The sequence below is a fragment of the Petaurus breviceps genome, unplaced genomic scaffold, assembly GCF_028583685.1.
Source record: "Petaurus breviceps papuanus isolate PSGF00001 unplaced genomic scaffold, PetGlider_PUasm1.0 90644, whole genome shotgun sequence".
NCBI classification, from domain to species: Eukaryota; Metazoa; Chordata; class Mammalia; order Diprotodontia; family Petauridae; genus Petaurus; species Petaurus breviceps.
Genome location: NW_027187298.1, coordinates 381611 through 398595, shown reverse-complemented (window position 1 = coordinate 398595; position 16985 = coordinate 381611). Strand labels below are relative to the sequence as shown.

General features: G+C 38.6%; 1 protein-coding gene across 1 annotated transcript in view; it reads right to left on the bottom strand.

Annotated features, from left to right (window-relative positions):
• The window catches only part of DCDC2C (doublecortin domain containing 2C), a 194611-nt gene that overhangs the window by 143575 nt on the left and 34051 nt on the right, over window positions 1-16985 (bottom strand). Inside the window, exons 3-4 of the mRNA XM_069064769.1 lie at window positions 13524-13600; window positions 2063-2194 (exon numbers count right to left, since the gene is read on the bottom strand). Coding sequence (XP_068920870.1) covers window positions 2063-2194; window positions 13524-13600 — 209 coding nt within the window. The remainder of the gene's footprint in view (window positions 1-2062; window positions 2195-13523; window positions 13601-16985) is intronic.

Here is a 16985-nt window from a genome sequence, read left to right as displayed (position 1 = left end):
CCCTCTGCAAGTGCTGCAACCCCCATTTCTAGGGCAGCCACATCTAAAGAAGACCCAATCAGACTTTTCTTGACACAAAAGTCCTTGGCTCTATCAAACGATTCAACATCAGAAAATAATATTGTTTTATAAATGGAGACGCTATTCAAGAAGAAACAATACCATCGGTTTTGTCATTTTGTGGGCTCATTGAGTACATAGACTTTCTTTTCTATTTGTATACTTTGTACTTAAGGCAGTGCTTTGTGCATACTAAACACTTAACAAATTATTTTTCATTTAAGCAGATAATGGATGACTACTTGCCAGGTATATTATAGTAAGGATTCCTTCTGTGTATGGATGGACTATATAGCTGCTGAAGTGTCTTCCATCAAATTCTGCGATTCTATAATTCTGTGATACTGGGGTCAAAACATGAAAGTCTTTGAAAGGCAGAAAAAGAAGTCTGTATTTAATTTGGTAGGCAATGGGGAGCCACTGAGGATTTTTAAATGTGAGGGGAGGAAGAATGACATGACCCAAACTGTTCCTTAGGAAGATTAATCTGGAAGTTGTGTGAAGGATGGAGAGGGACAAGACTGGAGGCAGGAGGTTGTTATAATAATCAGAAAAGAGATGCCATAGTACCATGAAAAAGCATCAAGGGGACTCAGGAAATCTGGCTTCTAATCTTAACTCCTTTATTATTTTTAATTAACTTATCTTCCCATTTCCCTCTGCTGAACTAGTTCCTCCTCCCAGATTCCAAAGGGATACTAGCACCACTGTTCTCCTAGGCTCTCGAGTTCTAAACTTTAATGTTCTCTCCTAAAAGTGCTAGTCTTCGTCAGGAGACCAAGCTTTGGATCCTGGCACTGACACTAAGTAATTACCAGCAAGTTACTTTTCTTCCCTGTGTCTTTGTTTCCTTATCTGTTAAATGAAGATGCTGACCTAGATTAATTTTTTTTTTAAGCAATCAGGGTTAAGTAACTTGCTCAAGGTTACACGGCCAGTTATTTCTGGATGTGGTGCTGAGTGTCTGAGCCCGGCATTCGATCTCCAGGTCATCCCAACACTGGAGCTGGTGCTCTTACTCGCTGAGCCACCTGGCCGCCCCTAAGCAATTGGGGTTAAGTAACTTGCTCAAGGTTACACGGCCAGGTGTTTCTGGGTGGGTGCTAAGTGTCTGAGCCCGGGATTCGATCTCCAGGTCGTTCTGACACTGGAGCCGGTGCTCTTACTCGCTGTGCTACCTGGCCGCCCCCAGATTAATTTTTTTAATCTGGACCTGAGATTTCATTTTTTATAGGAAATTCCTAGCCAAGAGGTAAAACCCAAATTCAAGTCCAACTCTATGACCACTACACTATATGTCACTTTTCTTTATCTTAAGAATTATTCATGAAAGTATGTATGCATTTGTAAATATGTATATGTGTATAATGTAAATATATGTATATATAATGTACATGTATATTAAATTAATGAAATAATTTTGATTGTAAATCATTTTGTATGCTCTTTTTTATCCCTAGGAGTCAGGACAAAACCAAAGATAAATAATATTGACTGCTTTAGAGACTGATTCAAGAGAAATAGAGGGCTAATTCAAGAAATTAAAGAAAAAGCATTCTATACTATTATATACATATAATAGAATATACATAATATATTCCATGCAACAAGAAATAACCCAGCCAAAAGTCCCAGATAAGATCCCACTTTACATAGGAAGCTTGTCCTAATCCCCTTTAGTTCTTCTATCCTTACTCTGAGATTATCCCCAATTTATCCTGTACATAGCTTGTTTGCATGTTGTCTCCTGTCCCCCCCCCCATTAGACTATGAGCCCCTTGAGAGCAAGAACTGTCTTTTATCTTTCTCTGTAACTCTAGCACTTAACACATTGCTTGGGATATAGTAGGTAATTAATAAATGCTTACTGACTGACCAAAAGACCAGTCTCCAAAATCACATGATGAAGATATTTTAATCTATGCAAGAGAGTCTTTCATAGAAACATGAAGACAATTCCTCTGACCTTTGGGTTGCCCTATAGGCTCAGTACTTTCCTTACCTTCGCACACCCCCTGAGGAGGGGTGAACTTTTTCTCCAATCATGGCCAGGACATTATCCCAATCATATAGTGTGAATCTGGGTATAATTAATTTTGCAGGTGGAATGAATAGATTCCCATTTGTGAAAACACTGTCAAAAGACAAAAATATGCACATGCATCAAAAAGGTACACTATAGAGAAAAGCGGGAAATTGTGGCTCTGAGAGGAAAAAATTAAATACTTCTTCAACTACAGAACTATAAAAAGTTACTGTGTCAATTGGTAACATTCTGTCATGGATCCTCAGGGAACTGCACTGCAGATTTTTCAATGTTATAATTTGTAAACACTTTTAACCTAATTTTCCATAAAACATAAAATGCCTATACACACAAACACATTTGCAGCTGGCATGATAGGTGAGTCAGAAGTAAATTTTGTCCACTTGGAGAGCACAAGAAAAAATTGGTCCTTGAAAATGCAGTTCTTTATACAAGACATCCTCACAACTCCCTGAGGAAATAATGTGCCATCCTTAAAAAAAAATAATAGAATTGATTGGTTTCCCTGCCACCATTTTTTGAAGGCAGCTTCTGTTTGACCTTGGTAGGTTTGCTTGTTTATGCTTTCTTTTTCCTGGGTACTTTGGATTGATAGGTTCTACTTTTGTCCAAATTCCATGCAAGAGCACTGGTGCTCTCTCTACCTGGCACATCATGTCCTGGTACTCAATACTACCTGGGAAAGAGATGCCACTTCTGCCTTCTTATAGGATCATAAAGAGATTCTAGATTTAGAGCTGGAAGGGATGCTAGAGGCCATCTAATCCAACCCCCCTTCATTTTACAAATGAAGAAACTGAGGCACAGGAAATGAAGTGATCTCTTTGGTGACAGGTAGTCAGGCAGTGGAAGATCCAGGATTCCAAACCAGGACTTCTGACTCCTGGTCCAGTGCTCTGTCCAAAGCTCCATTCTGATTCTCCCAACAAATGACAGGAAAGGAAAGGAGATTTGAATAACTCTGAGGTGTCTACTGAGTTCATCAGTCTAACTTCAATAATGCATGTTTGATTACTCATAAGACCCTGGATGACTTCTCAGAGATTTCTAATATCCATTTGTCACTGTGCATCTTCTCATCCCTCCTTTGAGTCTGAACTCACTAACTTGGGTTCCTGAAATCACGGCTTGCAGCAATCACAAATTAATTCTTTTCTCTCTGTCCAGCATTAACCTATAAGAATACAAGAAGAGTCTATGATTTTGTCACAACAGGAAGTATCTATTGTGGGAACTCCTTTCAACATGGATCCCACTGACAGATCCCAATCTATGACTTAATAGACAAGACCTAGAACATTGTTTCAATTATAGAGAGGTTTAGTGACTTGCCCCAGGGTCACACATATCTTCAGCAGGATTTGAACCCAAGTATTCCCAATGCAAAGCCCAGCACTCAATCCATTCTAACAATAGCATAATGATAGAGAATTCAGATTTGAAATAAATATGACTAGATATCTATGCCAACTAAAACTTTTCATTTAAACAGCTATTGCCACTAAGTCAAATAGTTTACTCTTTACTTATCCCCACCACTACCCCAGGATCATAGAGGTAGAAGGAACTTCAGAGTTCAACCCTCTCATTTTACAGGGAAGGAACTGAGGGTAAAACAAAAGTAGTCTGATCAAAGCTATATTTATATTAAGTAACTTAACTAGAATTTGAACCCATGTCTCTGACCTATATCTGGTCATTTCTAAGAGACCATAGCACTACATCCATAACCAAGTATTAAAACTTTGCTCCAAAGCAAATTTTGAAAAAACTACCATTCCCATAGAAAAGCACAAGGCTATTAACTACCTTTAGAGCAATGATATGACTTTTTGTCTCTTTCAGTTACTATCAAAATTTGAAAATTTTAAAACTCTTAAAATGATAACCTCTGTGAAAAGGGGAAAACAATTTATCTTCACTTTATGCTTCAATGAACTACATTTTCAAAAGGCATAGAGGTCCCTGTATTACCCACTATTATTAATAGACAAGAAGAAAAAAAGAATACCAATTGCAATTTTTTAATATTTTAAAATAAATTCTATTGACATCTTTTGTTTTTATTTAACCTAGATTTTCCCCTATATTTCTCCTCCCTAACTACCCCCTGCCCTGAGAACCATCTCATAATAAATAATTTGGCTTTTTAAAGAAAAAAAAGGAAGAAGGAAAAAATCAGTAAAGTGGATCAATACATTGAAAAAAAAATCCAGTGTTGTATGTAATATTCCATATCCATGGATGCCAACCCCTGCAAAGCAGCAGAATAATCTTTTCATGTCACTTCTTTGAAGTCAAGCTTATACTTTACAGTTTTCCAGCATTCAGGTTCATCTGTTTTGTGGCTGATTCTCTTTCCATTTACATTGTTATAGATATTGTGTATAATGTTTTCCTGGATCTGGTTGCTTTCTTAGGTATCCATTCATTTGAGTCTTTCCATGTACCTTTTGTTCATCATATGTCATTTCTTACTACACAAAAAGCTTCCATCATATTCATATATCAATTTATTTAGTCATTCCTGAATTGATGGTCATCTACTTTCTTTCCAATTCTTTGCTGCCACAAAAAGTGTTTCAGTATGTATTTTGGCACATATGGGCACTTTCTTTTTACCAATAACCTCCTTTGGATATAAGTCTAGTAATGGCATCTCTGAGTCAAAGAGTATTAACATATTTCGTTTCTTTGCATAACTCCAAACTGTTTTTGGCATTTTAACCGTTATTTTTCTACCATATTACTCCTTCATAGGAAAGTGACCTTTCTATAGAACTTTCTACAGAATAATACTTTCTACATACTCCTTTCTACAGAACAATCCCAGTTTGTGAATTTTGGCCTAGAAAAGAGAAATAAATGTGGAGTGTCATGAAGCCAACAGATGGACCAAAGAAGATGGTATGGGTAAGAACATGGGGCTGGAAAGGAGGAAGAATGGTCAAGAATCCTCAGGTAACAAGGCAGGTTTTGAGGGAAGAGGTCAGAGTTCCATGAAGAAAGGAATACCAACACTGAGCCTTAAAGAAAAGGGGTAAGAGTACTACGGGTAAAAAAAAGGGGGGGTAAAAGTACTATGTAGACCATGGGTGGGGAACCTGTGACCTTGAGGTCACATGTGGCCCTCTAGGTCCTCAAGTACCTTTGACTAAATCCAAACTTCACAGAATAAATCTCCTTAATAAAAGGATTTGTTCTGCAAAACCTGGACTCAGTCAAAAGGCCGCAACCAAGGACCTAGAAGGTCACATTGTGGCCTCAAGGCCACAGCTTCCTCACCCCTGATGTGGACTATAAAGCAGCATATGATTTAAGGTATGGTTTTCATTTTTAATAACCTGTGATTCAATCAAAGGGATGAATTTAATAAATAAGCACCTATTATGTACAAGGTAAAAAGCAGGCCAACATAGTAGAGTGCTGGACTTGAGTAGGGTTTCAAATTCTTTTCTTTGTAAACATGAGCAAACAACACTGTCTGAACCTCAGGCAACTATCTGAGACTCCAAGTTATGGAGTGGTTTTGATTTTCATTAACAGACAGAATTCCCCACCCCCAGGAATTGCCACAATAAAATCACCCCAAGCCTTAACATGCTGACATGTGTGCAATGCACTAGGCAATATACAAAGATAGAATTTATAAACGTTATTCTCAAGAAGCTTACAATTTGATTTTCTCTTCAAAAGAGAAAGAGTAGCCCGATTTGGCTAGAATATAGAACACATGAAAAGAAGCAGTCAGTCAACAAATATTTATGAAGTGACCCAACTATGTGCCAGAGACCATGCTAAGTGGTGAGGATGCAAAGGAAAGCAAAAACATGGCCATCGTTCTCAGGAAACTCACCTTCTATCAATAATCAATTACTATGTGCCAGGCACTAATGGGGGCAAGAATGTACATAACGAACACATGCGTGTACATACAAGAGATATAAAGGGGAGCAAAAATATCTTAGAAGGGAAGGCACTAGCTCCTGAAGGAACAAGGAAAGAAGACCTGCTTTTTTAGGGGCAGCCAGGGGCATAGTGAATTGAGTCCTAGGTCTAGAGCCAGGAAGACCTGAGTTCAAATCCAGGCTCAGATACTTACTAGCTATGTGACTCTGGGCAAGTCACTTAACCTCTCTGTTTCCTCAACTGAAAATGGGCATAATAATAGTACCTGCTTCCCAGGGTTGTTATGAAGCTCAAATGAGATAACATTTATAAAGTGTTTAGCAAAGTGCCTGTCAAAGAATAGGCACTATGTAAATGTTAGCTATTCCTATTCCTTAAGATAATGAAATTTGAGCTGAGCTTTAAAGGAAGCCAGAAAAACCATGTGGCTGACTGCTTCAGGACTGAGGGACGGGCAATGCAAGAGACTGGAGATAAGAAATTAAGGTCAAATAAAAGAAAAAGCAATTAGGCCAGTATTTTATAATCATAAAGCTCATGGAGAGGAATAAAGAATAAGAAAACCAGGAAGATAGGAAGGAGCCAGATTATAAAGATATTTAAAGGACAAACAGAGCACTTTCTATTTGATCCAAAGGGTAAGAGGGAAGAGAAGGACTGGACTGAGTGGGGGGATGGAGTGATATGGGTGAACTTAAAGAAAATACTTTGGAAGCTGAGTGGAGAATGGATCAGAGAGACAAAAGACTTCCGGCAAGGAGATGAATTAGGCTGCTATTGTGGTAGGCCAAGCAAGAGATTATGAGGACCTGAGCCAGAGTAGAAGCTATATAAGTGGAAAGAAGAAGGCACATATCATACATGATGTGAAGGTAGAAAGGCCAAGATTTGTCAGTGGACTGGATATATGGGCCAAGTGAGGATGGCAAGTAGAAGATGGCACTGAGATTGAGAGCCTGTGTTGTCTAGGAGAATGGTGGTACCCTGGACAGAAATAGGAAAGTTTAGACAAATAAATGGGTTTGGGGGAAAAGATAATTCATTTTCTTTTAGATATGTTGAACTTGAGATGTCTTTGGAACATCCGGTTAGAGTATAGAAAGTAGTGTAAGAAACTAGGTAAGTGTAGAAACCAGACTGGAGCCAGAATGTGAAAAGCTCTGAATGCCAGGGTTGTGAGTACCTATCTTATCTGATTCCCAATGTGGAACAGCTAAAGGTTTTTTGCATAAGTTGCATGATGAAATGAGAGCACTACGTTAGGAAGATTACTTAGGCAGTAATTTGAAAGATGGATTGGAATGGGACTATCCTAGAAGCAAGAAGACCAATTAAGAAGCTATTAGGAACCTAAGCAAGAGGTAATGAGGGTCTGCACTAGGGTGGATAGATCAGGACTGGGAAGGAGAGGATGGATTTGAGACATATTGCACAGGCAGAATCAGTAAGACATTGCAATTGATTAGACGTGAAAACTGAGAAATGACTCTGAGCTTGTGAGCCTGGAAGACTGTAAAGATAGATGGTGGTGCCATCAATAGAAAGAAATTAGGGGGAGGGTCAGACTTTAGGGAGAAAGGTAATGAGTTCCATTTTGAGTATGCTGACCTTGAAGTACTAGTGGGTCACCTAATGGAAAGGACCAGCAAGCAGGTGAAAATACAGACCTGGAGATTTCAGAAGGTAGCACAGTATAGAAAACAGTATTGGATTTGAAGCCAGAAGTTCTGGCCTTGAATCTCAGCTCTGCCATTTACTAACTGTGATAGCTTGAGCTGGAATTAGTCATCTCCCCCTGAGGCTCAGTTTGCTCACCTGTAAAAATATGGAGACGGACGAGTTGGTCTGTTCCATTTCTAAATCCTATAATCCCATGTTATTATAATCAAAGCTACAGGAGTAAATGAGATTATAAAGGAAGACAAAAGAGAGAGAAAAGACAAAACTATGGACAAAACCATAGTGTACAGCTATATCTAAGGGATAGAAGGGTGATTGGGGGGGAAAAACTAGTAAAAGTGATGGAGAAGATCATCAAAAAAAAGATGCTGGCAATGAAACAGAGAACAAAGAGAGCATAGTGTCATGAAGAAGAGAAAGAGCAAGAAAGAATATCTAAGAAAAAAAGGAAGTCAACACTGTCAAATGCCACAGAAAGGTCAAGTCAATTCACTTTATGGAAACTATTTTGCCCTACTGTAAGGTCAATTTTTGCCCTACTGATTCTGAATGGTTTACAGGTCAGGACTGCATCAAACTTCTTATCCTAACAGCAGGCTTCTTACCCAACAAATTTGGTGGGAAGGAAATGGTATATGAGACCAGAAATGGACAGGCACCCACGGAAACAGGGTAATCGCTTCTGCCTGTCCTGTTGCACAGCTGACTACTGATTGAAAAACAGAGGGTGGGAGGAGTCTGTTCTGTCAGACAGATTAGAAGTCAGAGAGGAATGCCAGATCAGCATGGCTGCTCTATATCTGCTCATACCTATGACCAGGACCGTTCTTGACTATAACCAGGCAGGAAGCAGAGCAGAGAAGTTGCTTGTGACTGCTTAGCTTGGCTGATCCATCACGCCTCTCTCTGAGGAGTTCACTCATGCTCAAGAACTGGCTTGTATGAGGCCCAGTGCTACCAAGCAATAATGAGTTTAGATATTATGTAAGTTAAACTGAAAAAAAAAATATCTTCTAGGCAGTCAGGAAATTTTGGTTCTTACCCAGGCTCTGTCAGCAGCAGCTAGGTAACAGAGTAGATAGACAGTAGTCAGGAAGACTCATCTTCCTAAGTTCAAATATGACCTCAGATACTTACTAGTTACATGACCTTGGGAAAGTCACTTAACCATAATTACCTCAGTTTCCTCATCTGTAAAATGAGCTGGAAGAGGAAATAGCAAGAAGCCAAGCCAGTAACTTTGCCAATAAAACCCCAAATGGGGTCACAAAGAGTCAGACACAACTGAAACAAGTAAACAACAACAAACTGATTCTGTCACCAGCTTGTTGACACCCTTCTCTGGTTTCCATTTCCATCTATAAAATGGAAAATTTACAATATTCACCTTCTTTACTGAACCAGGGTGTTTTGAGGATAAAATTAGATAACAGCTAGAATGTTTACTTAAAGAAAAAATTATTCGTAAATCTTAATCGAAATGATCGTTGTTATACATATATTGTAATACTAGTTTTGTTCAAGGAAAAAATATCGATTGAGGGAAATCTTCCTCTGAGCTGTGATTTTCAGGCAACATAGATTAAAACTGGAAGCAGTTTAAGTTGGCATTTCATTCTGGTCTTGACCATTGCTCACCTTTAAAATGAGAAGCTTGGGCCAGAATCAATGAATCAATGAAAATCATGTTTTAAATATTTATCAAGATGCCTTCTACCATTTTATGATTTGAACCACTATCCACTAGGACATTCTGGCAGCAGGCAGGGCCTTAGAGGTGTTTTTCCACCTCTAATATAGATCTTGGGCCTCAGTTGCCTTCTCTCTATTGATTATTCCAATTTGCCCTGTGTAAATCTTTGTGTGTCCAGAGTTGTTTTCATACTGTCTCCCCCAGTAGACTGTGAGCTTGCTTAAGAACAGGAATTTTTTGCCCTTTTTGCTTCTTTTTGTATCCCAGCAGTTGGTACAGTGCCTGATACATAGGAGGCCCTTAATAAATGTTTATTTGACTGAGAGAATGACTGATGAGAAACTGAAAAACCCTAGGTCAAGCTACCCACTGTGACATGTATTCTAAAGGAATGGACAAATGACTATTTCTGAAAGAGATTTAAATAACAACAACAGTTTATATCCCAAAATGTGTGATCATATCTCTAATATATATATTTTTAAACCATATCTGTGACTTCAGCTGTGTATGGAACTCCCAAGGAAGAATTTTCTCTACCAATGTAGGTCTGCATCTTCTTTGGCAACTTTTCATCAAGAGTTGTCTACGGAACTAAGAGACGGAATGAACTGCCCAGGGTCACATGGTCAGTATGTATCCTAAGCAGGACTTGAATGCAGGTCTTTCTGACTCTGAGGTCAGCTCTCTATCCACACCACGTTGCACTTTTTTTTAACATGGTGCTAAAACCAGTGTGGTATAGTGTATACAGGGCTAGCCTTAGAACTTAAAAGACCTAGGTTTGAATTCGACCTTCAAAACCTCTAGCCAAAGTTAAGCTGAAGAACCTCTCATTGTCTTAAGTAGCTCTATAAGATTGTAAGTTAAAAGAGGAGGTGTTGATCAGCATCAGCAGGGACATTTCCACACACGGAATTTCCCCACACCAGTGGCACCACTGATCTAAATATTTTTTTAAAAGAAATCAGAGTTAAGTAACTTGCTTAAGGTTACACAGCCAGTTATTTCTGGGTGTGGTGCTAAGTATCTGAGCCCGGATTTGAACCCTAGGTCATCCCAACACTGGAGCCGGTGTTCTCACTTGCTGAGCCACCTGGCCGCCCCTATGATCTAAATATTTTACAAGGAGCTTTTTAAAAAAAAAAAAAATAAGCACTTCCACAGTCATTATTTCATCTTTTATACAACAACTTTGGATAGAAATTATCCATTTGACAGGTGAAGAAAATGGGGTTGAGAGGGTAAATGAATTGCCTGAAGTCATACAATCCATTTTTTTTTCAATCCTGTAGCACATAGTTCAGACAAACTAAACTATGACAATTTACAAGCCAAAACAAGCCAATGTTGTCATTTGGACAATTAGTCCACCATTAGGTTCCACTTTTGCCTATACTCCTGCCTTAACACATGACCTAAGTTATTTCCCTTAGCGAAGTTCTCTGTATATAAAGTAGAAGCGATAATTCTGCATCCCTCTTAATGTCTTAGCTTATTAGAACTAACATAACCAGTTTGGGGTTGTATACTTAGAATATCAAGTCTTGAGAATGAAAGAAGTTGTATTTGGATGGCTATTTGGGTCCATCTAGTGGAATTTTCAGGGCATTTTATAAAGCAAGGACAACACAATAGAACAGTTCATTATTTTTGTGTGTGGGAGTAGGTTATGAGGGAAGGAACCACAATCATGCAATATTTTTAGGTTATCAGTGTCTTCAGGTTTTACGCATAAAAATGAGGCATCATAAATATGCTAACTTATGAACAAGACCCCATAGTTTGTCTCGAAACTTCTAATATTTAGTCTCAATTAGAAAAAGGTCTTTTTTTTTAGTTCATTAAGAAAATTTTCTGTATTCCCCAGCAGAATATTAATCGCTTGAGGGCAAGGACTATGCTTTTATTTTCTTTTTGAATCCCCAGTATATACCAGAGCGTTTTGCACAAAACAGGCATTTAAATGATGATTGGATACAGAATTCAAACTCAGGCTGCTATCACCATTCCTTCTACCATATCTTACTACCTTACAGAGGCAATGTTGCCAAAAAAGATGTTGCTCATAATAAGATATCTCTAGATATATTAGGCTATACCACCTTAATTCAAGCCAAGAATGACACAAAGGTTGCAAACTTGAGTGTCCAGAAAGATGATTTGAATTTGTTTTAGAATGGCTTGGTGTTTCTGCATGTATTAAAGATCCTATAATCATACTTCCCACCTGTTAAATGAAACATCCAAGAATTTCAGCTAAAGCTTAGCAAAGCAAACTGGCAATATTTGTCAATAAAATCTTTCTGATACACAATTGACTGGTCCACAGAGCAGATCAATAATTTTCAGTCTTATATAAATCTTTTCAAAAATCTGATTTCACTAAACTTTGATCTTGGCATTTCAAGAAGAGTATGCATTTGCTATAGAATATTTCTTATATCTACCTCAGTCTTTTCACTCACAAGGCTATACCACCTTAATTCAAGCCAAGAATGACACAAAGATTGCAAACTTGAGTGTCCAGAAAGATGGTGGTGCCCCTGACAGGAAAAAAAAAGTTCAGAGGAGTTATTGATTTGGGATAAAGATAATCAGTTCTGTTCTAGATCTGTTGAGTTTTAGAGGCCTATAGGAAATCCAGATGGAATATTTCAATTCACATTTGGTGATGTGGGACCTGGACCTAAGGAAAAAGAACAAGGGTTGATATATCAAAGTGGGAGACATCAGCAAAGAGATGATACTTGAACTCCTGGGAATTTGTTCTGAAAGCCAAGGAGAGACTAGCCTCACTCTACAAAGAGCATAGAAGAAAAACTACCACATACCTAAGGTGAATGTCTTGAGAATTACAGCAAAAGGATTTCCTGGAACTGTGAGCTACTCCTTTGTTACATCTTCTCTCCAAGTCTGAAGCCCACTTTCCCTTGGACTCTATGTGTTTATGGGAAAATGTGTCACAGATATTTTCAGATGTTTTACCAATTGTTCTTAGGCCTCAGTAAATACTCTATCCTAAAAATTTGTCTAGCTAATTGATATCAGCTGATAATCATGGTAGGAGGTACACCACTGGGGGCTTGGGAGTTATATTTCCAGAAAAAAAAAATACTCCTGAACTCTTTAGGATTACCTCTGGAACCCTGAGGGAGATGTAACAGTTATGCCAATCCATCAGTGGGAGTGAGAGTTAAGGTTGTGGTTCTGAAGTGCATGCTACATAAAGTAACAGATACAGAATTCAAACTCAGGCTGCTATCATCATTTCTTCTGCCATATCTTACTGCCCTACAGAGGCAATGTTGCCAAAAAAGATGTTGCTCATAATAAGATATCTCTTGATGATGAAGACTCCTACAATACATCTAAAAAAACTTTCTTTTGACATCAATAGATACAGTCACTAGATGTGAATTTTAAAGGAACCAACAAAAGCCACCAAGTATTTATTAAATACCTACTAGAAACAAAGTCCTATTTGCCACTGCCCTCACCTTTTCCTCTGTATACAAATGTTATTAAACAAACATTTATTGTCTATAAAGAGCTATAGTAAGCACTATGCCAGGCACTGGCTTACATTCTACTAGAAGGATGCACTACTATGATGGTATTCTAGAAGAATAACTTTTCAAAAGGCCAAAATGGGGAATAATCATGGTTCTTCAAAGGGAAAAATTAAAGGAAATGTGTAGTCCTAGACATACTGATCAAGAGATTTTTAAAAATCAGAGAACTAAGAGGGACCTCAGAAGTGATCTACTCCAAATCCCTACCTAATACAGGAATTCCCTCCAAAATGAAAATTGAGCACTGGGTTTAGAATTGGAGGACCTAAAGTCAAATCAATCTACTGCTTGCTTCCTGTGTTAGCTTCAGCAAGTCACATGGCTTTTCTGCGTCTGTTTCCTCTCCTGTAAAATAAGGGGGCTGGAACAGGTGATTTGTAAGATTCCTCCTAGCTATGTTCCTACTGACATCCCCAACAAGTTGTCAGTCATTCAGCTTACCCTTAAAAAGGGCTATTAAGGAAAATAAGGAAAACATGCAGGACTTTATGGCAGATGAGACAGTCACTTTTCAAGAGCTACAACAAATTCTCACAATCACAAATAATAATATACTTACTTTATGTGGCGTGGCTTTCGATGGAATGTTTGCCACCTAGAAGGCACAATCATGTCACTGTGCACAACTGGTCTGATCTGAAAAAGTGGGAAAAGCACACAATCAGGGAATATTTCAAATAGTGCTCATTTCTCTCAAAAGTTCCTGATGTCTTCAAAAATTCAGTATCCAAAGTCAGACCACAAAGTAAAAAGAATGTTGTTCATGTGTGGCTGAGGAAATTACAGAATCATAAATGTAAAGATGAAAGGGGTCTTAAGAGAGCTAATCAAATTTCCTCATTTTTCAGATGAGAAAACTGGACTAGAAGCCCTTGGTTCCTGTCTTGACTCTCACATATACTAGCTATATGACATTGATCAGTTCACTTAACTTTTGATCATCCTAAACAATTAAGACTATATATAAGTCCCTAATGAGTTGCTAATATACATCTGTGGAGAGTATGAAATCACAGGTTTTGAACAAACTTTGACTACCCCCAACAACAACAATAATAAAATGTTGTTTTGTTGTTATGTAGGATATCCACCATAGTCAGAAAACAAAATTTTTTCTCCTCATTGGCCCCCATAGGAACACAATTAAGGAAAAAAATGTTTCTAATAAGGGGCCAGGGAACACAAGAAGCTAAAGAGAAAATGACCCCAAGGCAGTCAGTAACAGAACAAGAAAGCTGTCATCCAGAAGAGAATCTGCAGCTGAGGGCATCTTCCTACATAATCACTTCTCTGTTCTAACACTGGGGTGCTTGTACTGATGATGTTTTTTAAGTTAGCTGAAGACACATTTCTGAGGCTCAATTTTCTCTTTATATAAAACCTTTCCTTATAAAACCTTTCCGATCTACTACCAGGATCATAAGAAGGAATCTTAAAGCACAGAATGTCACAGCTAAAAAGCTCCTTAGAAGTCTAGCTCCCACTCCCTCATTTTTACAGATGAGGAAATAGAAGCTTGGGACAACCAGGCCAAAATCACAAAGGCACTGAGAGGAAAAGCCATAATCTAAGTCCAGGTCTTTGAACTCCAAGTCCAGCACTTTTTCCAGTAAAAGAAAAAAACCTGTGATTTTAGGGATCCTAGAAAATCCTCCCATGTCCAGCCCTACCTCCACTAAACCTTTAACACTGTCTCATCCCTACTACCTAAAATTTTGCTTAGAAAAATAATTTCTTCAGCTTAGCAGGGGTGGGGAAACTGTGACCTCAAGTCACATGTGGCCTAGAGGTCACAGGTTCCCCACCCCAGTGTAAGGCTTTGCTTTGTCCCCATTTAAAATGTGAATGGTCGTTTGTGGTCAGGGAAGTCACATAAACAAGAAGGAAGACTGGACCTTTTTCCAGTTCTCCAGAACCCTCACAACTCTTGAAAATAAGAATTACACTCAGGAAGTGAAGTAATTAAACCTGTCTCCATAAGCCAAGACACCAAGAATCCTAACAAAGTAACAAACTACAATATTATCAGCAGAGAAAGCTAATCCCCAGTGGTTCAATAAGTACCCTCTCCCCCATGAGGTCCTTGACACACTTTCATGCAACCTTTGGGTTTATGCTCTAGGATTCATTCATGAAGTTCTTTGCTGCTGTTGTAGTCTCAGTCAACAAATGCCCCCTTCCCATCCTCATATCATCATTCTGTATCATCAAGCAACAGAACACAACTACCTACCATTCTCTAGAGGAGAGAAGGGCATTTATAGGAAAATGGACTTACACTGTGCTAGGCAAGAGAAAGGCAGTAAAGAAGAAAGAAGCACGCTAAACAGCCACTCCGGCAAAGAACTAACTAATGGAGAGAACTGCAGCAGGACACCGGCATGTGGGGGGCTGTGCCAGGCCTGAAGAAAAGAAGACTGTCACTAACCTGCACCCTCCACCTCCACCACCACCAACCCCAGAAGTTAGTTGGGAAAGGGACTGAGACCTACAAAAAGTGAATTCCTCAACATAGGAGGAGGCTGAGAAAGCTTTGAGGTCCAGCCCTCAGGGATATACTATCAAAGTGGGAGAAGTCAGGAAGTGAGCAATAGATGAATATAAGGAAAGAACTGGAAATTATAAAAGATCACATAAAGAAGTTTAAAACCTTGAGAATGAGCAGACAAATCAACAGGGGTAACAGATCACAAAGACAGAATATGCAGAGAAAAATTAAGAAACATAGGTTTCCCAGAAGAACATGACAAATCCAAAAATTTGAACAATATAATGCAAGAAATAATACAAGAAAACTTCCCAGAACTTTTGAATACAGAAAATAAAATGGCAATTGAATCTATAGATTTCCTGGGGAGGGGATTTGATGCAAATTCCAATACGTACATTAATTAGTTAAACTTAGTAATTCTGATGACAAAAACAAATTCTGCAAATGACCAGAAGAAAAATCTTGAAAGAGGAGAGAAAGAAAAATTGAATAACACAAGACAATTCCACACCACTAGAAACCAGAGAGGGTAGTGGAATACTATATTCTGAAGAGCAAAGGAACTCAAGATGCAACAACAAATCTGAACATAATTATTAATGGGAAAAAAGATAAATGTTCAATAAAAAGAGAAGCATTTGAAAGGGAGAAAGAGGGAGAAGGAGAGGACAAGAGAGAGGGAGAGAGAGAAGGAGGGAGGGAGGGAGAGGGGGAGGGAGAGGGAGGGAGAGGGGGAAGAGAGAAAGAGAGAGAGAGGGAGATGAAGAGGAGGGGAGAGGGGGGAGGGAGGGAGAGAGGGAGAGGGAAAGGGAGCAGAGGGAGAGGGAGAGGGAGAGGGAGAGAGATGAGTAGATTATTCACTTTACAAATACCTGAGATGATAGAAACCCAAGAAAGGCAACTAAGTATAGCTACCAAGGAAAGTACAAATAACAAAATAAATTCCCCTATGTCTGGATCTCTATTAAATAGAGAAATAAAGGGGTGGCCAGGTAGCACAGCAAGTAAGAGCATCCACCAGCCCCAGAGTCAGGATGACCTGGGATTGAATCCAGGCTCTGATACTTAGCACCACACCCAGAAATAACTGGCCGTGTAACCTTGAGCAAGTTACTTAACCCCAATTGCTTTTTAAAAAAATAAATAAATAAATAAAATAGAGAAATAAAAACATAATGAAAAGGGCCCCTGTGGGGTTAAAAAAAAACCACAACAACAAAATAACAGAGTAAGAATTGATGATGATTGATGATGATGATGATGATGATGATGATGATGATGATGATAAATAGGACTTATAAATAGCACATGTCAGGCACTGTGCTAAGTGCTTTACAATCATTATCTCATTTGATCCTCATAACTCACAATAGATAGGTGCTATTATTATCCCCATTTTATAGATGAGGAAACTCAGGCAAACAGAGTTTAACTGACATGCCCAGGGTCATATAACTAGTAAGAGTTTGAGGCCAGATTTAAACTCAGGTCTTCTTGATTACAGGCCCAGCCCTCTATTTGCTGTACCAC